The 23,157-nt window shown below is 41.8% G+C and overlaps 1 protein-coding gene across 1 annotated transcript in view; it reads right to left on the reverse strand.

The window, feature by feature from the left end:
• Nucleotides 1-4,595: 4,595 nt before the first annotated feature.
• AIFM1 (apoptosis inducing factor mitochondria associated 1) overlaps nucleotides 4,596-23,157 on the reverse strand; it is an 80,711-nt gene continuing 62,149 nt past the window's right edge. Inside the window, exons 13-17 of the mRNA XM_088467394.1 lie at nucleotides 17,565-17,705; nucleotides 15,570-15,712; nucleotides 14,841-14,965; nucleotides 12,264-12,460; nucleotides 4,596-5,203 (exon numbers count right to left, since the gene is read on the reverse strand). Of these exons, the coding sequence (XP_088323520.1) occupies nucleotides 5,132-5,203; nucleotides 12,264-12,460; nucleotides 14,841-14,965; nucleotides 15,570-15,712; nucleotides 17,565-17,705 (678 nt within the window). The 3' untranslated portion in view covers nucleotides 4,596-5,131. The remainder of the gene's footprint in view (nucleotides 5,204-12,263; nucleotides 12,461-14,840; nucleotides 14,966-15,569; nucleotides 15,713-17,564; nucleotides 17,706-23,157) is intronic.

Here is a 23,157-nt window from a genome sequence, read left to right on the forward strand (position 1 = left end):
CATACATACAATATACACAAAATAAAACAAAACAAAATAATCAGTATCATACATGACAAAAAATATACATAAGATACGAGTAGGTAAAGAAAAACAGAGAAATATCTGTTTCACTTCCCACAATTTAATTATCTGTTGACAGCACAACCATCTCCTCTAGCCCACACGTGCACTGTCTTGGGTTATTCTTAACTCCTCCCTCTCCTTCAAACCACACATCCAGTACCTCTCACAGGGAGAGATGTACTAACAGCGAAAATGTGGTAAAACCCCCGAAAATGCTGTTTAAGGGGTTGTTTTACCGCATTCCCCGTACTTCACGTTGCTAGGTAACGCCACCTTCAGCACTATTGCCTACCAGACACTGAGTCTGTGTAGTTGATTATAGTGCCAGTTTGCAGTTATGTTATTTCTGCATTGTATGTTACTAATGCTAGTGCTGCCTGTCTGTTTTCTATTCTACTGTCAGCATATATCTTTCCCTATTTTTTCTGACTTGCCCTAACATACAAGTTTATTTCTAGTGCTGTAGTCAAAACTGCTCGGAGCGCATAAGCCAGCCTCTGTTCGGATCTACCACTGAGTGTGGCAAACATGTTTCCGATGGTATAGTACCAGAAGCTACGACCACCAGGTGTTTGGGTTTCCAGAGTCCTGGTCTTCCTTCAAGCTGGGTTGAACCTAGTACTCTGCCTGGCCTCACTGAAAGGGCATGCCTCTGCTCTGCCATTTGGTTCCAGCGTAGACTTGCTCCCATTATGGATATCCACACCTTCCTCAAGGATGTCCCCCGATTTCAACCTCCCTTTGTCCCTCTAGTGGTTCCTTGGGATTTGTCAGTAGTTCTTCACGTCTTCCATTTGAACCTCTGGATTCTGTGGAATTCAAGTGGTTAACAGCGAAGACTCTTTTTTCTTCTGGCAATAAGTCACCCAGAAGAGTGTCAGATTTAGGGGCACTCTCCTGTCGCTCCCCATGTCTACCTTTTCACCAGGACAGGGACTTAGGACTCGGCCTGGGTTCCTTCCAAAAGTTACTAGTTTCCACATTAATAAGGAAATTGTAGTCCTGGCCTTCCAATCACCAGACCTTTCCAGCTGGTGAGGCCTCCTTGGATGTGGTCCATGCCCTCAGGATATATACGTGGACCATACCAGTTCCCTTCGGAAATCAGACTCCTTATTTGTGCTACAGGTATATGGATTTCACAAGAAGGGATGGCCAGCCAACAAACAAACATTAGCTAGATGGCTTCGTATGACTATCTCAGAAGCTTACAGGCAGGCGTACCAACTTCTGTTAATGCTCATTCTACTCGGTCTGTGGGTCCCTCGTGGGCAGCTCGTCATGGTGCCTCGGCTGTTCAGCTTTATAAGGTGGCCACATGGTCTTTTGGCCAGACTTTTCTAAGTTTCTATGCCTTTGATACCTTCGCCTCTCAGGATGCTTCCTTTGGCCGCCGGATTCTCCTCTCAGCGCAGGAGCATCCCCACTCTTAAAAGGACTGCTTTGGGACATCCCCAAGGTCTCCCTGTGGAGCCTGCAGACCCTGTAGAAGAAAATGGTAAGAACTTACCTTTGTTAACTTTTTCTTCAAAGTCCATAGGTTCCACAGGGCACCCGCCCTGACGCACCTGGCTTCATATGGGCTATATGGCTGGTCGCCGGTTTCCCGACTCCTTCTCTGGGACAGTGTGGTTCTTGTGTGTACCAGTCTTCCTTCTCTTATACTCCTCCAGCCTTTGGCTTTTTACCAATTGAGGTGCCTCTGGATCGGGGGCGGGGTATAGGGAAACTGGACCAGTGCATCCTGCGTGGTGCCTGGATTGGTTCCCATCACCCCCAAGGTCTCCCTGTGGACCTTATGGACTTCGAAGAAAGCGTTAAAGGTAAGTTCCTAGCATAACTGTCATTTTGTAAAGTTATTGAATCACTGAAGTCTTAAAGCCACTCGTCCTGCTGGATTGAATAATTATTCTAAAATTAGAATCTCTGACACTTTACAAGCTGTGTATAATGCCATTTTATCAGACCATGGAGCTGATTCAGGACCGCTCGCAAGCAGCCCGATGTTTGCGCACTGCGCATGCGCCGGGTCCGGCATGCCCCGCTGAGCGACTGAAGTTCAGTCGCTACGGGGCTCGCAACAAGACGGGGTGGCTGTCAATGTTGATTGACAACTCGCCCCGTTTTGTGGGCGGCTGCACAAATGCAGACGTTCCCTTAGGAACGCCTGGCGTTTGTTGGGCGGTCCAACTGACATCACTATTGATGTCAGTAGTGGACTTTCTGCTCTATTAGAGCAGGAAGTCCACTCAGCCTTGTGGCAGCTGGACCCTACCCCAGGGGCTCGTCGCAAGGTAGATGGTTGCGATTATCGCAACAGTCTCCAGCCCGCTTGCACAAGCTGTGGGTGGTCACCCACAGCTTTGCGAGCGGCCGGAGACCAAAAAAACAACAACAAAAAAAACACGCCCACATGAATGAGCTCCCATGTCTTTGCTTCTAATTTTAAATTGGTGGCGATTAAAGTTCTCTCAAAGAATCAGGTTCAGATCTTCCTAGCAGTGAGGCCTGATTAAGTATATACACCGTGGGGTGCAAACTGACAGGGACACTACACGGACACATTATACGAGCAATGTGGACTCGGGACTGTAATTGGTACTATTACCCTACGGCAGGGGTGGGGAACCTTTTTTCTGCCGAGGGCCATTTTGAGATATATATAACATTATTTGTGGGCCTGGTGCAGGCCACGCCCCTCTGTGATGTCACACAGGGCAGGGCCACAATCATCGGTGATCCTGAGGATGCCCCGTGGAGCTGTAAGGGCAGCGATGTGACCGTCTGAAGCATCCTAAGGAGGTTCCAGGCGGTACTACTGCATAGATTCTGGCTGCAGAGTGCCATTCTAGGCACCCTGCTAGCCAGATGAGGCTAGCAGAAAAAAGCTCAGAGGGCCACACCAAATGATTTGTATGTCCCCCGGGCCTGAGGTTCCCCATCCCTGCCCTATGGTGACATGGTCAGTAAAAAGTAAATAAAAACATATCCTGAGTATAATTAGGTGTTAGCGTTGTATATAGTCGATAGAGGTAAAAGCAAAGGGCGCATAATAAGAAAATGCGGCTTTGACAGACCAACTTGTGCCCTATTGCCATTGTGAGCATCGCACTTGACAGCGAGTACAAACCCTTATACAGTGGTATGCGCCTAGCAGTATGAGTTTGGAACAGGAAATAATACAGTCACGAGACCAGACAGTGGGAACCCACGCCATGCAAACAGACACACCTTCAGGATAATGAAAGAGCAACGGGCGCACATGAAAAGGAACCCCTGAAACATGCCAAGGAGAACTATATTGTCCTCTGTCATATAGTGCCTAAGTGATATAAGGCATACTAACCTCAGGGTTGTAGTCTTAATCTAAAAAGAAGTACCTTTCCCAGAGTCAGCTGGGAAGGCAACTGCTCAGGGAAATGTTGTGCTAATGCAGACTATACAGAATATGTCTACATATGACTCTGTAGCATGACTGGTAGCATAAATATATTAGAATTTACCTAGCTATAGGTATAACTAAGGTAAGTTCTGCATGGAGGAGGAAAAAAAAAAAACTACTTATCTGCAGGAGCACATGCTGCTGGAGAAGATGGCCTCCCGAAGTCCATCTGAGATCCCGTAGTGGCTGTGCACAGGAGAGTGTGCTCCACAGGGTCTGAACCTCGGGTGTTTGTCAGTCGCCTCAGTCAGAAAAACCACGTTAGGAAGGTGAGTAACGTAATATTTAAATATAATACTCTGGTGTCAAACACTTAACATCTGAACTATTTGCTCCTGATGGGAGGTCCCCTCTGGCTTCAATAGTTGGAAGGAGCAGACAAAAACAAACCAATAAGTAGGCTGGGTCTAGGATTCTGCCCGTTTACCAATCCTCCAACTGCGCTGAAGAGAGGATATGCAAGATCTTGTCCTGAAAAGGAATGGAAATGTCTCCTACTGTTAGTTTTTAATAAGGACGTACCCTGGGAAGGACAGACCACACTGCTAGTAGCAATAGAGAAGGGCCAACCTGTACTATTAAAGGCTTAACAGTCACTGGCTCACACTGATCCCTCCTTAGAATATAATTTAGAGATTTGCTGGCAATCATCCACCACTAGGGAGGAGTTCTCCAACTATAGACTTTATGTATACCAAGGAACTACAGGGTCCAGCATATGTTGTAGCGAGCTGGACACCTGAGCTAGACCTAGCACCAACTTAACCAGCTGCAGCATCAGATGAAAAAAAAAAATACCCAGCTCCGTTGGACACCAAAATGAAACTGAAGACAGGGGTTGGAGTGTAGGGGAGGAGGGGTTGGAGTGTAGGGGAGGAGGGGGCGGGGATGTACAAAACTTAACCTTTTGGACCCAGACTCCTCCAGCTCCACCTATACCCAACGTATTCCAGTGTCCACCATGGATGAAAGAGAAATACAATATTTATCACTTTATTATATCATAATAATAATAAGAGATTAGCCATACTGGTCCAAAGGCATGTGTGTCACTATTTGCCTATTGGTGGTAGGAACACAGAAAGAAAACGCCATAGCATGTACAGTACTTTAACAGAGTTAATTTCAACTTATGTTTAGAAGGAATTTTGGCTCATTTTATAAAGGGCAAAGGTGCCAATAATTTTGTCTACGAATGTGTCACACGGAGGAAACAAGTCCACTTTAAAAACTGTTCTTTAATGAACAAATTTTCACTTTTACAAATAAATTTTGTATGCATATCTTGCGGATATTTACCCCGACACATATTACAGATGTAGCATAATTTTATGCACTTTACTTCAGCAACAGAGACAGGACCTTATTTAAGAAATAACATGTACAACTTCTTTCCACCATGCCTCTTCAGGCATTGCAACTGGACAGATTATATCTTTTCCACTTTAAAGTGTCTGGAGCAAACTGAATTTCCACAAAATAGTGAAGTTCACTGAAGTTTTCGTCAAGGCTCTGAATGTCACATGGCTTGGAGTAAAATCTTAGCTTGTGTCCATGTGTGAAGGGGCAAGTCTCGTCCTTTGAAGAGGTTTGGAAATAAAATGTCAATATTTATTAAACCGTTTATTCCTCATGTATATTGAAAAGTTTGGCCACCTCGTTCAAGTCTGTGTGTGGTTCTCCATCCTTTATTATCTGTGAAGTTAATAAAAAAAAATAAAAAGGTAAGAACGTATTTTGCACCAATGATGGAAATAAAAAGGTATGTACTATTATACTATTATTATCATTATTATAATAAAGTCATTCAAATTGCATGTTCATACTATTGAAAGAAAAAAAAAACCCAACACATTGAATGCCAATGTGGTGAAGTTATAATAAACTACTTAATGCTCTAGGATTTTGTTTTTAGATGCTTTAGCTGCATAGCAGTCAAACAAGACTGTGACAAATTCATGCTTGGGAACAGAGCAATATTTTATCACTTCAAAAAATAATTTCAAAAGTATCGCAGTAGCATATGTAGCCATCTCCCTTAATGTTTGCGTAGAGCCGTAACGCAAATGCGCCCTTGTGCAGGCCAAGCCCTCTGAGCGTGCAACATAATGACTTTGCGCGCATGTTGTTATGCAAAAGTGGAGGTGCCAGCAGTACTGGTAAGTGCAGCGCTGGCTGGGTGTAATGAGGACTAGAAGACTATATGGAGGAGGCAGGTTGTTTTGCTCTGTTGTAAAAACAAACTATAAGCCTAAGAATATTTTATCCATTAGTACAAAAGCAGAATGTATACATAAATGGGTTAGTGCTAAGGGGATTCTGCTTTTTAAGAGACTGTTTTCGGACAAGGGAAAGAGGAAGAAAATAAAAGACGATTAATTAATGCAAGTGGAAAATTTCTAGGAAAATAAACTTAATGAAGCCGTTAAAGGAAGTGAATAGTCTAATATTAGTTCTCTGCTACAAAATGTACAGAAAAAGTAAATGCTCAATAAAAGCAAAAAGGAGAGACTAGTATTCGAAAAGCAAGCATACATATAGTACACAACCACAAACATTAACATAAAAAGTAGAGGCTAGGTAACATTCGTAAATAAAAGAAAAAAGGAAATAACAGAAATAATCTTCATATTATTCTCATGAGGCAGACTAATTTGTGCCATCAGGTCTTTTAATATGTGAGGACTTTGGATTCTGGTTGAGAGTGAATCGGGATGCAGATAAATCAATGATGTTCCCCTTTTACCAGAATGGGCTACATTTTGGTTTCCCCCTAAATCCCAACATATCACGAAGAGTGGTAAGAAACTTTTATTGGCTCTAAGTTCTGCAGCCAAAAAAAAATCCTACAGAATTGGGTTTAACCAGGTCCTCCAGTATTTTCTTTATGTAATATAGAAACTTCATCATATCTTTAGATTGGATTGGGTTTAAACCATGTTTGAAGAAGAGAAACGAGTGGGTTCATTTGACATCTGGGAGAGTTATATTGGATCTTTACCCCTTACATTTGACCACCTGGTATGAGTTGAGACTACAAGATGGAGATCCCCCAGTAGCCTTATAGAGCAGTTGGTGATATAAAAACTACCTACAGTATGGGAAACGAGAATCACGTTTTGTTTACAAAGTCTTTTATTGTTATACATTATTAACTGTATAATGTCAATATTTAATGTTCTTTCTTATATGCTATGACGTCCTTGGCAGATTATATACTGTCAATACTGTATAACTATTGTACAATTTTTTTTATTGTACAGCCATGGACAGAAGTTTTGAGAATGACACAAGTTTTCACAAAGTTTGCTGCTTGTGTTTTTAGACCTATTTGTCAGATGTTACTATGGTATACTGAAGTAAAATTACAAGCATTTCATAAGTGTCAAAGGCTTTTATTGACAATTACATTAAGTTTATGCAAAGAGTCAATGTTTGCATTGTTGACCCTTCTTTTTCAAGACCTCTGCAATTCACCCTGGCATGCTGTCAATCAACTTCTGGGCCACATACTGACTGATTCTTGCCTAATCAATGCTTGAATTTTTGTCAGAATTTGTGGGTTTTTGTTTGTCTACCGCCTCTTGAGGATTGACCACAAGTTCTCAATGGAATTAAGGTCTGGGAAGTTTCCTGGCCATGGACCCAAAATTTTGATGTTTTGTTCCCCGAGCCACCTTAGTTATCACTTTTGCCTTATGGCAAGGTGCTCCATCATCCTGGAGAAGGCATTGTTCATCACCAAACTGTTCTTGGATGGTTGGGAGAAGTTGCTCTTGCAGGATGTTTTGGTACCATTCTCTATTCATGGCTGTGTTCTTAGGCAAAATTGTGAGTGAGCCCACTCCCTTGGCTGAGAAGCAACCTCACACATGAATGGTCTCAGGATGCTTTACTGTTGGCAAGACACAGGACGAAGACTTTTGGAGGATGGCTTGGTGTCAAGAAGGGCTGCAAAGAAGCCACTTCTCTCTAGGAAAAACATCAGGGACAGACTGATATTCTGCAGAGGTACAGGGATGGTACTGCTGAGGACTGGGGTAAAGTTATTTTCTCTGATGAATCCCCTTTCAGATTGTTTGGGGCATCTGGAAAAACGCTTGTCCGGAGAAGGAAAGGCAAGTGCTACCATCAGTCCTGTGTCATGCCAACAAATGAAGGGACTGGGAGCTCCTCTCTCTCTTCTGCTACTGACAGGTCAGGTCAATTAATAATAAATTAATTAATAATTCATTTATTTTTTCCTGTGGGGGCCTATATATTTTATTTTTTTCCTGCCGTGGCCAATGTTTATTTTGTTTCCTGTTGAGGTGAAAGGTTTGGGGTTTTTTTCTGTGGGGGCCAATGTGTGTGTTTTTTTTACCTGTGGGGGCCATTGTGTGTTTTTATACTAATAAAAATAATAATAAAAGTGTTCATTATGGATATAGTTGAATAGGGGGTACTCCAAAATTTCTCGCAACAGGGTGCTAGTGGCCGGCCATGATAATCAGCAACTTCTCATTGTAAGAGGGCTGATTGAAAAGTAATGAGACTGCCTCTGTTTTTCTGTCCCATGGGTAGATGTGGCAATGCTATGCTGGTCATTGTGATGCACATATATCTATGTGTCTGAACCTGCGGTTGGACTGCTGTAGTCTTTTTGTTTGGTCACAGCGAGCAGAAGATCTTCGTACATTTCGTCATGGCGGATGAGGAGGACATGTCTGTGAGATGTCAGAGATGTGTGATTGAATTTTGTGTTAAACTTGAAAAAAAACGAAACGAAACCCAGGAAATGTTACGGCAAGCATACGATGGAGAAACAATTAGCCGTACTGCAGTATTTCTTTGGTGGAAACACTTCAAAGAGCGTAATACAAAAGTGACTGATGAAGCGAGTTCTGGGAGACCACGCTTACAGATGTCAACACTGCCAAAGCTGAGGAGATGTTGCAAAATTACAGAAGGTTAACTTTACGCAAATTTTCGGCTTTAGCATCTCATTCGAATGGGTTAAGCATATTGTGGCAAAGGAACTGAAAATGCATCGCGTGTGTACCAGGTGGGTACCCAGAAATCTCACAGAAGAGCAGATGAGATGATGACTTGAATCGTGCAAGAACACAGTTCGAATGTTGGAGAGGATACCTGATTTCCTGACATAGACTGTGACGTATCGTGGATTCATCATTATGATACAGAATCCAAACAGTTCAGTGTTCGCCTCCGCCCAAAAAATTCTATGTGATTCCTTTGTGGTTTATAGTCATGCTTCTGCTGTTCCCAATTAATGGTGACTACTATGCAAACGTTCTGAAAACCCATTTGCGTGGAGCCATGAGGAAGAAAAGACCACATTTGCTCCAAGACAATGCCCTACCACATGTTGCTGCTGTTGCAATGGCAGCACTGACTGAAATTAATGGGACAGCACTGGAAAACCGGGGTACGTTTAGGAAGCCGGCGGCCGCAATACCGACCGCCGGCTTCCCGAATCCTCATTCCCGGCTAGGGCTAAATGGCAGGCGTCTAAAATCTAGACGCCTGTCATTTTCCCGACGCCGGGAGACAAGCGCCCGGCATCCTGATCGGGCGCAGTGAGCGGACAGCCGCGGGGGGGGTGGGAGGGTTAGGTTTAGGACCCCCGGGGGACACTTAGGGCTAGGCACCCCCCCAGGAGGGTTAGGGGGAGGGAGGGTTAGGGCTAGGCACTTACAGGGGGGAGGTTAGAGTTAGGCACCCCTAAGGAGGGTTAGGGGGTTGGTTAGGTTAGTTTTTACTTACCTTAGGGACGATCGGGATTTCCAGCGCTGTCGGGCTTCTGCTGCCGGGCTCTGCTCTTTTGTCGGGCTGCCGGGAATCGAACTGCCGGCCATGCGGCAGCCGGGATTTCATACCGAATGCGCAACACCCTCCATATACCCCGGACTTCGTGCCCTGGGCATTCCGAACCCTGAAAAAATTTCTGGGCATTCCGAACCCTGAAAAACCAACTGTGCAGAAAGAAGTTCTTAACAGGTGATTAAGTGAATAATGCCACAGCTGCAACACTAAAAGTGATGTCACAAAACAGTCTACTGCACGTAAAAGTATTAAATGTGAAGGACGCTACCTTGAAAAAGCAATGTTCAGATCTTGTGGAGTCATCTGATTCTGAATTTTAAAAAATCAGTCTCATCACTTTTCAATCAGCCCTCTTATATAATAATGGGAATCCATGAAGGATTGCTTTAGTTTTACGGCACTCTCTCTAGTATATCAGTTTTTAGAATGAGTTTGGTAAGGCATGATTGGTGCTATTAATAGAGTAGCAAATACTGCCATGACCTTTGTGAAGATTTCTCCTGATAAAAGCAATCACTCCTGAAGAAATAAGGGAGGCAGGAAAATACTAGCAGGCTGTATTGGCGTTATTTTTTTTAAATATCGGTAGGGAAAAAAAAAAAAAAAAAAAGGATTCTGGGTGGTGGTTCCTTGAGGTTTAGGATGTAATCCTATTCCATAATATCGGTCACCAACAGATATGCAGAAAACGTGCTATCACCACAGTCTGTCCAGGGTGTAAGAGTTAGTTATCCCCTCTGCTGTCCATGCCTGCAGAAAAAAGGACTGACCCCTGGAAAAGGCCTTTGCACAAAAGAATGCACAAAAGGAAATTAACCTTGGTCCCTTAAACTGGATACACACTACATGATTTGTCGTGCAATTATGGCACCTGCAATCACTCTGCGCGACCATTGTGTAGCGTGTACACACAGGATGTAGGCTATCCCGCCCGACGATATCCCGACATGGGACTAAAGATAGATGTCGAAATCCCGACGCCTATCATTAGCCCCACTACAAAATCCCGACACAAGGCATACCGAACGAAGGTAAGCAGGGTGTCTTAGCGTTTAGCCACAGGGGTGTGGGGGTTAGTTAGGGTTAGGCACCCCCCGGGAGGGTCAGGAAAGGGAGGGTTAGGCACCACTAGAGGGGGTTAGGGTTCGGGGAGGGTTAGGCACTAACTGGGGGAGGTTAGGGTTAGGCACCACTAAGGGAGGGTTAGGGTAGGGAGAGGGTAAGGGTACTTACCTGCTACGGTCAGGATTTCGATCTGTCGAACTGCTGCTGTCGGTATTGATCCGGCATACACAGATTCCTGTACACACAAATTCATCATTTGATGCATTGTGTGGTTGCATCTTTCCATCTGATGTGCTGCACATCAGATGGGATTGTGCGATGCGGTGGCAGAGTGTTCTCTGCATATGATTGGTCATCGCACGGCGGATCATGCAGTGTATACGCTGACACAATATATCAACGTATTGTATCAGGTAGTCGATAGATCGTCTGGTCTTTCAAGTGTGTGCCCAAGCTTTAGACTTGGAAAACACTGACAGGGACGGAGAAATTATAGATTGACTTATAATTTTGTCAACTTCAGGGCAAAAAGACTGCTACTTCAAATGCAAGTGCTTCAAAAGAGTTGTTGGAGTCTACATCTGTGTGTCAAGACCAGAGCGAAAATACACATCTGGCAACAACAGCCAAAGCAGAGATTCTAGAGGCAGTTAGAGCCAAAAGGTATTCTGATGAGTCTTTGATTTGCTCCGTCTACAAGAGTTTGGAATTGCTAGCATGTTCACTATGGAAATATTCTCCCTGCAAACAGTTTCATTTTGCCTTTTTTTAAAAACCTGCTTATAAAGTCATATGATTGGAGTTAAAATGGAAGTGCAAAGTGGTCTGTGGTTATAAAAAAAACCAACACATTTTATTTCAGGTATGAAACAGCCCTTTTGCCTTTCTTATTTGTAACCATAAAAACACCAGCTAATTCACACTTTTCCCATATGCTCCAACCTCACACCATCCTGGTGTTGTATTTTACATCTAAAGGGCTCAAGCCCACTTCCGGCAAACTCCCCTTTATAGACTCCTATGGAAAAGTGCACCTGTACTTTCCCTGCAGGTACTTTGCTTACTGTTTATCTGTGTGATAAGCTGAAATTTAACACTATACTGCAGATTTTTATGACACCTTATTACTAATAATAATGTGGAATGTAGGATAATTAATTGAAAAACAAACCTGTGTGACTGGTGTAATACAAATTAAGGTTGCAATTAACTTATTAGCAACAGATGTCAAGAGAATGAATACAAGGGATGAGCGCTTTAAGGCTAATGTGTGTGTAAGTCAACCAAAAATGTAAATGTTTAAGCTCCTTTATGATAAAGTCCAGGGATTATAGTTATACACTTGAGATACAGCACTTATACTGACCCTAATAACGTTCCCTCTCTTACCTCCAGTGCCCTTGTATTCATTTTAATTACCACTTTCACTTGGATTTGCAGCTGCTGCAAACACAATTCACTGCACAGGTTGTGCTCTTTTTTTTATCAGATGTCAAGAGAAGCCAGAGACTACAACATAGATCACCAACAGGTTATTACCAATATTTATTATGGCAATTTGCTATAGAATTTAGGATTTCTAAGTGGAATTGTTTTCAGAGGACATATTTAACATGCAAAGTGAGCTTTACAGTTCAGCTGCAATTCAATTGTATAGTAAAAAAAAAAAAAAAAATCATGAAGTGACCCCTATAACACATTACATATAAGATTCCTGTAGGAGGCACTGAAAAGGTGAAGCTCAATTGAGAACATCTTTTAGGCCCAAAATATGGATATTTAACCTTCTGTTGTCTTCATAACAACCACCTACTATATATTTGCTCACATTTTTTTTTTGCAGTTTAACTCTCTTTACTCTTACCTTGCGTGCAATCGGCATGCGATTGAAGATGTTCCAGAGCACAATTCCAACCACTACATTATCCCGAAGGTAAAATACTACTCCTTTTCCATAGGAGTCCCCAGGTTGTGCGGGAGCAGATGCAGAGGCTGAAATTGTCGTTTCCTTCTCTATTTGCGATACATCATGAACTTCACTCTCCGATCGGATTCCTGTGCCTTTTGTGTACAGAAGATATAAATAATGTGCAAGTAGTATCCAAAATTTCCTATGTCATAAGTATATAGACAATACACAAAAGCATGGAATCTATTAACCAAATTTCTTGTGACTTCAGGGTCATAGGACAAGAGATTAACAAACAGTGTCTAAAGGTGGGTACACACCTGACAGTTATATCTGCAGATGATGGTCGTTTATACACACTGAATGGCCATCATCTGTGTATGGCTGCGGGTCCTGGCAGCCAGGGGGCGTGTCCCACCCCCCTCTCCGCGGCTGCCTCTCTGTGTACGGGCAGTCTGCAGACCGCCCGTACACACTTGCCGATGGACAGATATGTCTGCAGAGATATATCTGTCCATCGGCTTTGCAGCACAGCCAATGCTATATGTCGGTGAACTCCGACGTTCACCGACATATCGCGGGTACACACTGGCCGACGGACAGCAAATATATTTTCCGATCAATTGATCGGCCAATGTATCCGTCAGTGTGTACCCAGCATTATATTGATCGATTTGCATTTAAAAAGTATCCAGGTGCTTATCTTCACAACATACTTACATTTCTCCTAATTAAATTGTGTAGCTGTGCTCTTATCAGTTAACTCTGTGTGAGCAGATCCAGGTGTATAACATTAGAGGAGAGAAGCAGTTATGTGCTTTTGTCCTTGTAGGATTCTGAACTCTTTAGATAACTAGTTTCAATATAGCAAAGTGCAGATGTACAGTTATAAACAGCAAGCAGACAGTAGATAAAAGCTAATTGGTTGTATTATTAACATTCTGGGGCATATTCAATTGGACGCGAAGAGTCCTGTACTTTTCGCAGACATCGCTGGTTTACTATTCGAAAAAGTATCGCGCGCGCTTATCCTCTTATTCAATTAGAAATAGTCGAAAACAGGACCCGGCGAAATGCACACAAACAGGCGAAAAGTGCTGTCAGATTTGGGGAAATCAGCCTGACACCCCCCAAAAGTTGCACTGACATTGGGGATCACTGTAGATACCCCTGAATAGGCCTGCTGAAGGTATTTGGGGTACTTAAATGCTCTCAATAGCATCTTTGCACAAGTGGTGAAGAATAGCATTTAGGAGGTTTTTTTGCAGAAAATAAATAGTCCCAGCAAATTTGAGGTTCACGAAAATGGGTGCAAGCATATTTTAAAGTTGCTAAAGTGAATTTTTAAAAAACTTAGTAAATCCACCTGCCGCAAGCACCTGCAAACTTAAAAACACCTGGGGCATACTCCCCTGGAATCTATTTCACTAGTTTTTACATTTGTCCCCCAACTTTGTACTTTTTTTGCCCCAAGTTGAAAGTACTTTTTTGGGGTGATCTTAAGTATTTTTTGATGCAGTTTACCTTTGGGGGACTGTCCCAATGGTGCAGGGGGGTTATCCGAAGATTGCGCCCCAAATCTGCACTTTTTTTCGACACCTACTCATAGGCGAAACTTTTTTGCAGGTTCCAGTGCATTGAGTTTCCGCACCGGCGAAAATTCTCTGGAGTTGAATATGGAGGAAACTTTTCGCATGGCTAATTGACGTCACTCGTGAAACTTCATAGCTGAAAACGGCTTTACACCGCTAATTGTATACGGCCCCCTGTGCGTTTATTATTAATTCTTCATAGAATGTATTTCTTCTATATGCTGTTGTAGTTTCCGATGCCCAAACAAGTATTTTTTTGACATTGTTCAAAACGAGATGGGTACGAGATGCCAGCACTCGGGATCCCGGCAGTCAAAATACCCGTCAGGGTTAGGATAGACACCTGTCGGTAGGTGTCCTAACCCTCCCCCTCTCCCTCCCTTAACCTGCCCCCGGTTGCCTGAACCTAACCTCCCCCCCTCCAACTGCAACCCTCCCCTTATTGCCTAACCCCTAACCTTCCCCCCAACCCCGCTACTTACCTTCAGGATGCTGGCGGTCTTGATGCCGACGCCGGGATTCTGACAGTTGTTGGGATCCGGCGCCGGTATTCTAAGTGCCAGTATCCCCTGTGCCGGAATACTGAATGTATCCCGTTCAAAACATATCCAAGCTTAACACTAAAACTTCTATACAAATATATCTCTCTATGCTTGGGGCACATTATTTCCAACTGTTAAGTGTTCTGTCAAGTCAATTTTGTGTAGCTGCTCTATTCCCAACCCACCAACTCTGCATCCATTCAGTCCCAGGGGAAGATGTATCAAGCCTTGTAGAGAGATAAAGTGGAGAAGTTGCCCAAAGCAACCAATCAGCATTTGTCAATTATCATCTAAAACAGTCTACGAAATGGCAGTTAGAAGAGGATTGGTTTATTTGGGCACTTTATCACACTTGATACATCTTCCTTCTAATATACTTTCTGCAATCTCAGGCTTACCGCTCTCCTCGGCTGCTCGCTTTGGTGTGTCTCTCTCAGTGGCTTTGGCGAATACACCAACAGTAGGAAGTGCACTGTCAACAATGCCAATAGCTTCATATCCTACTTCTGGACCTAGGTCACTCCTAAAGAACCCAATATAAAAAATAAAACAAGATTAAGTAGAAAAGCAATATTGACACAAAAGTTCTGTGGTCAGAATATACAGTACGGAAACTCCACTATTTATTTCATATTTAACAATTGATAAGACAACATGCAAATCATTGTTACATAGTTCGAAGGCAACTTTATCAAGCAAATTTAAAAAGATACAAGCCCGGCTATTGCAGCACCCCTCCCTTTAGTTTTCTGTAAACATTTACACAGGATGATATTTATATATTAATATTTAGTAACTTACAAAAAGAAGCTTCAACATTTAAACTACGCACTGTAAAAGCAATAGAACCAAGTCCTAGTATGGATAAATAGAACTCTTTGCTGCAATTTCCATTAAAATTACTTTCAGGAACAGCCGGTTACTATAAGGCTAAACAGATCTGTAGTCCAGAAGACAGACAGCCAAACTAAAGAGTGCACATATTGCTGTGTATACAACATTTTGGTGAAAATAAATTCTGTCCACTGTGTTCCAACATGCTTTCAACCCCTCAGTCATTATCGAACCATGTAAATACTTTGTCCCTAGCTCTAGTTCTTTATTATTAATCAATTGTAAAACATTACCAGAACATGGACTGATGCCAATATGGCTTAGCGGCTCCAGTCATGTTCTCTCCAGCAAGTCGTCCGCTCACTACAGCATGATCATGGTGTTCTACTCTCCTTCGTCCAAGCTTAAGGTCATAAAAGCAGGCAGCATCTCCTGCCTATTAAAACAAAAATGAAAAAACTATATTTTCTCTCTCTCTCTATACATTATATATATATATATATATATATATATTATATATACACATATATATATATATATATATATATATATATATACACACACACACACAGTGCCTTGCAAAAGTATTCACCCCCTTTTGCATTTTTCATGTTTTGTTGCCTCACAACCTGGAATTAAAATGGATTGTTTGAAGTTGTGCATCATTTCATTCACAGAACATGCCTACAACTGTGAAGTTGTGTTTTTTTTTTATATTGTGAATCAAACAACATTTAGGACAACATAACAGAAAACTTCAGCGTGCTTAACTATTCACCCCCCTAAAGTCAGTACTTTGTCGAGCAATAACAGCTGCAAGTCACTTTGGATAAGTCTCCATGGATAAGTCTCTATGAGCTTGCCACATCTTGCCCCTGGGAGTTTTGCCCATTCCTCACGGCAAAACTGCTCCAGCTCCTTCATGTTGGATGGTTTCCGCTTGTGAACAGCAATCTTCAAGTCTGACCACAGATTCTCAATTGGATTGAGATCTGGGCTTTGACTAGGCCATTCCAACACATTTAAATGTTTCCCCTTAAACCACTCGAGTGTTGCTTTAGCAGTATGCTTCGGGTCATTGTCCTGCTGGAAGGTGAACCTCCGTCCCAGTCTCAAATCACAGGCAGACTGAAACAGGTTTTTCTCAAGAATATCCCCGTATTTAGCACCATCCATTTTTCCCTCGACTCAAATCAGTTTTCCAGTCCCTGCTGCTGAAAAACATCCTCACAGCATGATGCTGCCACCACCATGTTTCACTGTGGGGATGGTGTTCATGGGGATGTGTTGGGTTTGCACCAGACATAGCATTTTCCTTGGTGGCCAAAAAGTTTAATTTTAGTCTCATCTGACCAGCGCACCTTCCTCCATACATTTGGGGAGTCGCCCACATGCCTTTTGGCAAACTCAAATCGTGTCTTCTTATTTTTATCACTAATTATTTTTTTTCTTTCTGGCCACTCTTCCATAAAGCCCAGCTCTATGGAGTGTATGGCTTATTGTGGTCACATGCACAGATACTCCGCTGTGGAACTCTGCAGCTCCTTCAGGGTTACCTTTGGGCTCTGTGCTGCCTCTCTGATTAATTCCCTCCTTGCCCGGTCTGTGAGTTTTGGTGGGGAGCCCTCTCTTGGCAGGTTTGTTGTGGTACCATGTTCTTTCCATTTGATGATGATGGATTTGATGGTGCTCCGGGGGATCATCAAAGATTTGGATATTTTTTTTTTTATAACCCAACCCAGAATTGTACTTCTCAACAACTTTGTCCCTGACTTGTTTGGAGAGCTCCTTGGTATTCATGGTGTGATGCCTCTTGCTTAGTAGGGTTGCAGCCTCTGGGGCCTTTCAGAAAAGGTGTGTTTATACTGACAGATCATGTAACACTTAGATTTCACACATGTGGACTTCGTTTCACTAATTAAGTGACTTCTTAAGGTTTTTGGTTGCACCAGAACTTTTGAGGGGCTTCATAGCAAAGGGGGTGATTACATATACACATGCCAATTTTCTGAATATTATTTATAAAATATATGAAAAAAGAATCTTTATATTTTTCTCATTTCACTTCACCAAATTAGACTATTTTGTGCAGATCCATCACATAAAATTCAAATAAAAATAATAAATAAATTACAGGTTGTAATGTAACAAAAAAGGTAAAAAGCCGAGTGGGTCGGTGTGAATACTTTTGTAAGGCACTGTATATTGTTATATATATATATATATATATAATACTTTTTTCTTTAAACGTAATTGACCAAAGAATGTCTCACAAAATGCTAACTCACCACCCACACGTTGTTGCGAGCCTGAAGTTCTGCATTAACCCTATACCCTCCAAAGTCACCGTCTAGTTCCAAACCAGCCGACTTTGCCAATTCAGTATTAGGCTCCAATCCAACTGCTGCAACAATATGATCTGTCTGCACCTAGAATAGACAGAAAGAATCTTCAAAAAAATCCACGACAATGTGTAGGAACCTGAAATTCTTCAGATAGTGTTTAATTTTTGTTTAGTTCTAGAATTATTCAACCACTCTGTAATAAAGAAGCTGGCAGCAGTTTGTAAAATCAACGCTGTCTTTAGCAACATGGAAATTGTTGGTGAAATAATCCATCTTTTATTTTTAAAACTACAACTTTAGTCACATAGAACTAAAGAAAACATTGCATATTTAACAGAGTATTTTAGGAAGACAAAAAAAGTGTTAAAAAAAAAATCCCCCCAGAAAACTGAAGATATATTTTGCACTAGTGACAGATTAGTAGCATGTAAGGCCAGATAATGAAAGGCCACTTTATTAGGTGTATATAGCCTATAGTATGTGGATTGTTAAATCTCTGTCAAAATCTTCCCAATTCAGGAAGGAAGAGTGGAGTGACCGACCATAGAAGTGTGTAGCAAATGCATTGAAGATTATAAAACATTTGTCCTTAAAGTATGTTAGGTTGAGGTGAATTATATGTGCCATGCATTACAAAGTACTAGACATAGTATATTCCTACATGGAACTTGTTTTAATTAAGAAATCTTGCTGTGCCGCCTTTCAAATGAAAGGGTTTTATAGTTTTTGTTTCATTAAAAAAAGAGAGAGAGATATGAATGGCTTAATACACACAGTCCCCAATATGGTTTAATTCATGTTTAACTTGGTGCATAATTGTAGTTTGTCATTTCTTGGGATAGCTGTATGAAAGTTATAGGGATGTCAGATTTTAAACGTTGAAGATTTATCCAGGTGTACTTTGTACTTTAGATTCAATTTCAGTTCAAATGACATGAACACAGTCCAAACTGCTTTTGTTTTTAAAAGACCTAATTAAACCTTGTTTGGTGTGGAGGTCAGAACCTACTTTGACCTTTTGAGACTACTATTTAAGTATTTTTTCTCCATGAATAGTGGACCAACTCTTAAGAATAATATATCATGTTCTAAAACAAAAAGGACTAATTTTTTTCATAGGTTTGTAGTGACACCACAGACACTTGCTAAACCAGCTAAATACTGTTTGTTGTTCTTTTCCTCTAAGTATGGGCCAGAAGCAGAGATTTACATACAGCAAATCTCCGATGTTTAATGATCTGCGCATGGGCAGATCTGATTCTGGGATTGACATGCTGCCGGCGTTTAGGAGTTACTCGGATGTCTGATGCAGTTAATCCAATGCTGCATCTTCGGACGCAGCGGCAGATCAGAGAAGCCGGCAGTGGATGTCCTTTTATTTAAGACGACTCCTACGGCTTTTGCATAAGTTTGCACAGCTGCTGTGTACAAAGGCGCAGCAGTAGCGAAATTAGCATAGATTTCTGAATCGGGCACTAAATTCCTAAAAGAGTGTGAAATTAAAATTGCAGGATTAATGACTTGACATGTGAAATTTTGGTGTCAGAGTTAAAAAAAAAAAAAAGAAAAAAAGAAAAAGCATTCCTAAAAGGATTCGAGTGTAAAAGCAAAGAAGAATTTAACATAGACAACATGCGTCACTTTTGTGGATTTAAATGTTTTTATATGGAGTGTACTGGTGTCTGGGAATGTTCGTTTGCCACATCGAATTCCATTAAAATAACTTCCGACTACTAAGAGAAATCTCATTTTTGGATAATATTCTCATTTACAAACTACAAAATAAGCATAACCTACAATGGGACGGGTCTCCAAACATTTTGAGGGTGAGATAGGTTTTGTGTTTTTAAGTGACTCATGCTACACGTAAGGCAATATATAATCATATGTACAGCCGACGAATGATCTATCATACCACCCATCTGTACAAACAATATATCCGCGAACAACGTCTATCACAAATATATCGTTTCAGCCCTACTGCATGGGAGATGCAATATATTGTACAGATATATCATTCACATCTTATAGTGTGTGCACAAGACCAAATGATCGCACGATATGTTGGCCGCAGGAACCATTGCAAAAAACATCAAAACTGGGCGGGCATATTAAAATGGCTTTCCTGGCCAGTTATATTGTACGGCCGACTGGCAAGTATGAATGCTTACCAAGATTGTTACATCGGTCAGTCAATGAGTTCTAATGTGTACCGTGGAACCCAAACATTAACAAAACAAGACTGTTAACGGTTGTGCAAAAAGGTCCCCTGACTTTAGCTGATTTACATTATAATTCAAAATGGTAGAGACTCTATACAGACACTAGAAATTGATACATGAGCAGTGACCACATAAAACACCACAATACTATTATATGGCTAGGTTATAAGCATGTACATTCCATAAAGATGTGACTGTAAAAACGAATATAACACCATATTTGTAAAAAATTACCAAGTGTATGAATTCTTGGACAAAATAATGATATATATATATATATATATAAATAAAGAGGAGACAGTCTCCATCTTTCACAATCTATTGGCACACCACCGAGCAGGTACATCCACTATTTTCAGAGAAATCTATTTTACGGTAAGAAAATCCTCTTTACATCTTTCGTTCTAATATGGGGAACACTGAAGCTGGGAATTCCCAAAGCAAGCCTCAAGAGGAAGGGGGATCACGCACAGGCCGAGCCGTATACAAAAGCTTCTGAGCAAAACTCGCATTTTTAGCCACAAACGAGTGGAAACAATAACATTTGGTAAACGTGTACAGAGGACTAGGTGGCCGCCCTTCACAGGTATTTTGTCTATTTTTTGAACACACACTTTTAATAATAATGAATAAAGATGTATTGAATTTTATATATTAGTTGACAGGTACAATTGATAATTACAACATTGATCCAAAGAGTGCACAGTGATATATACTCTGCTTTTTCTTCTTTGAATGTGTGTTTACTTGGTGATTATTTACTGAGTAATAGATAGCACCTCTGAAAATATAATTATATCTGTACAATTAATTATATTAGAAATTATAATATTAAAGTTTTGGATCGAAGAAAAATCTTTTTCTCTGTGAAATGGTTGATAATTAACACAAATAGATACTGGTGCGGGACCAATAATCATATAATAAGGATTCAACCACGGCACCCTGCTGGACTGCCCAAGAAGCGCTCACAGCCCAAATTGAATGCGTCCAGAATAGACTCACCCACAGCTACATAAGCCTGTTTGATAGTTGAAATAATCCAACGAGAAGTAGACTGCTTTGACGCTGACCAGTCTTTTATAAGCATCATAAAGCACTAACACTTGCGAAAAGCAGCAGTTTTATCCACATATAAATCCGAAGGGGACTCTCTGGATTAGATGGTTGCAAAACTGTGACAACAATTTCTTGATTTAGGTGCAAATTTAAAAACACCTTAGGGATAAAGGACGTCCGATTGCGGAGAACCGCCCTGACCGCATGAAAAATCAAAAGGGGGGGGAAACTGGCTGGCAATGCTGCCAACTTCGAAACCCTGTGAGCTGAGGAAATGGCCAAGAGAAAAAGCTGCCAAGTTAGCTACTATAATTCCACCGATTCTAGTGGCTCTAAAGGAGCCAGTCGAAGAGCAGCCAACACTAAATTAAGGTCCCAGGGTGGAACAGGCGGAACAAAGGATGGCTGTACTTGCAATACCCCTTGCATGAAGCTTTGATTGTCCATATGGGAGATGCGAGACACATTTAAAAAAAAACAAAAAACAGAGGAGTATAGACAAGGTCAAAACCTGATCTCTCAGGGGAAAAAAAAAAAAAAAAGACTGAGGCCTTTGGACAATTAATTCTGTAGGAAGGAAAGCAGACGTGACAAGTGAAACTGAGGCCGAAACCCCATGACTCACACCATCGGATGTAAGAACTCCATACCCTATGGTAAATAATTGGAGTGAATGGCTTACGTGCCTGTAGCATAGTTTGGATAACACCATATTTGTAAGAATTACCAAGTGTAGAAAACCCTTTGGATCTCAACAGACTGGTCTAAAGTGCCATGCTGTTAAAGCCAATTGAGATAAATTTGGATGGAGAAAGGGACCCTGAGATAGATCGTCCAGTAGTGGCAGCTGCCATGGCTGTTTGACCACTAGAGACAGAAGGTTCAAGTAACACAACCTCCATGGCCAATCTGGTGCTGTTAGAATAACATGAGCCTTTTCTCATTTGATACACCGGATTACACGAGGGAGCATGGGGATGGGCGGAAAGGGATATCTGAAGCAGTATCACCATTTGGCTGTCAGAGCATCCAAAAGGGTTGCCGGCATACCCATACCATGCCAGCTTCCTTTTTAACCTGGATGCCATGAGATCTATGTCTGGCAGACCCCATCTCTCCCCTGGGTGAACCTTGTGTCAACTGAGTAAGTTTGCTTCCCTGTTGTCCACCCTGGGATAAAAATGGGCAATTAGACCAATACAAATCTTTCTGCCCATCTCATAATTCGGGCGGTCTCTTGGTTCTTCCCTGTCAGTTTATGTATTTCACTGCCATGGCATTGTCCAACTGAATCTGTAGGGGCCTGCCCCTGAGGAATTGCTGTGCCTGAGCCAAAACATGCCAGACTATCCATAGTTTTAGCACTCTCTTCCAGTGATCAATCCCCCTGGAACTAGAATCCCAGAGTCACTGCACCCCATCTCTGGAGACTGGAAGCTGTTGTGACTAGAGTTCATTTCCAAGAAGAACAATGACAATCTCTGGATAGGTTAGGAGTAGATCTGATTATGGTACTTTGATCAACAGGTCTTCTAAGTAGGGAATTACTAGAAATCTCTGATGACGCAGTATAGCTACCATAATTTTGGTAAATACTCTTGGCGCAGTAGAAAGCCCGAAGGGCAAGGCTTGAAACCGAAGATGAAGGAAACCTACTGCAAAACAAAGGAGTTCATGATCTTGTTCCCAAATTGGAATGCACAGATAGGCGTCCTTGATATCGCAGGACAGCATTAAATTACATACTTTTAAGTGTAAGTTCAGCCTTTTTAAGTTTAACTGCGAAAAGAACTGTCTGGTTTCTCTACTAGAAAAAGATTTGAATAGAACCCCAATCTGCGATGATGTAGTGGGACTCTGTTCACGACTCATGAAGCCAGAAAATTGTGAATTGCACCTATCAATGCCCCTCTCCTAAGCTGATCCCTAGGAAGAGGGGTTGTAAAATATTGATGGGAACGTGGGCCCTCTAGGTCCAAGATGTAACCTCTGGAGAGAACTTCTCTGGCCCAAAAGTCTGTGGTCAGCCGGAACCAGATGTCTCTGAATAAAATAAGACTGGCCCCAACACAAGTGGAACTGGGACCCTCCTGACAAGAGTCAGAGGACCGGTCACCTCTACAAAAGCATGGACAGCTGTACCTCATGGCCATAAATTGACCCACTCTGTAGCCTCCCATCACACCTCTGGTGGACAGAGGCCGGAACCTCCCAGAGACACAAAGGGACGAAATTTAGGAGTTCTAGGGTGGGAT

The sequence above is a fragment of the Taudactylus pleione genome, unplaced genomic scaffold (assembly GCF_031769625.1).
Source record: "Taudactylus pleione unplaced genomic scaffold, aTauple2 ptg000009l, whole genome shotgun sequence".
NCBI classification, from domain to species: Eukaryota; Metazoa; Chordata; class Amphibia; order Anura; family Myobatrachidae; genus Taudactylus; species Taudactylus pleione.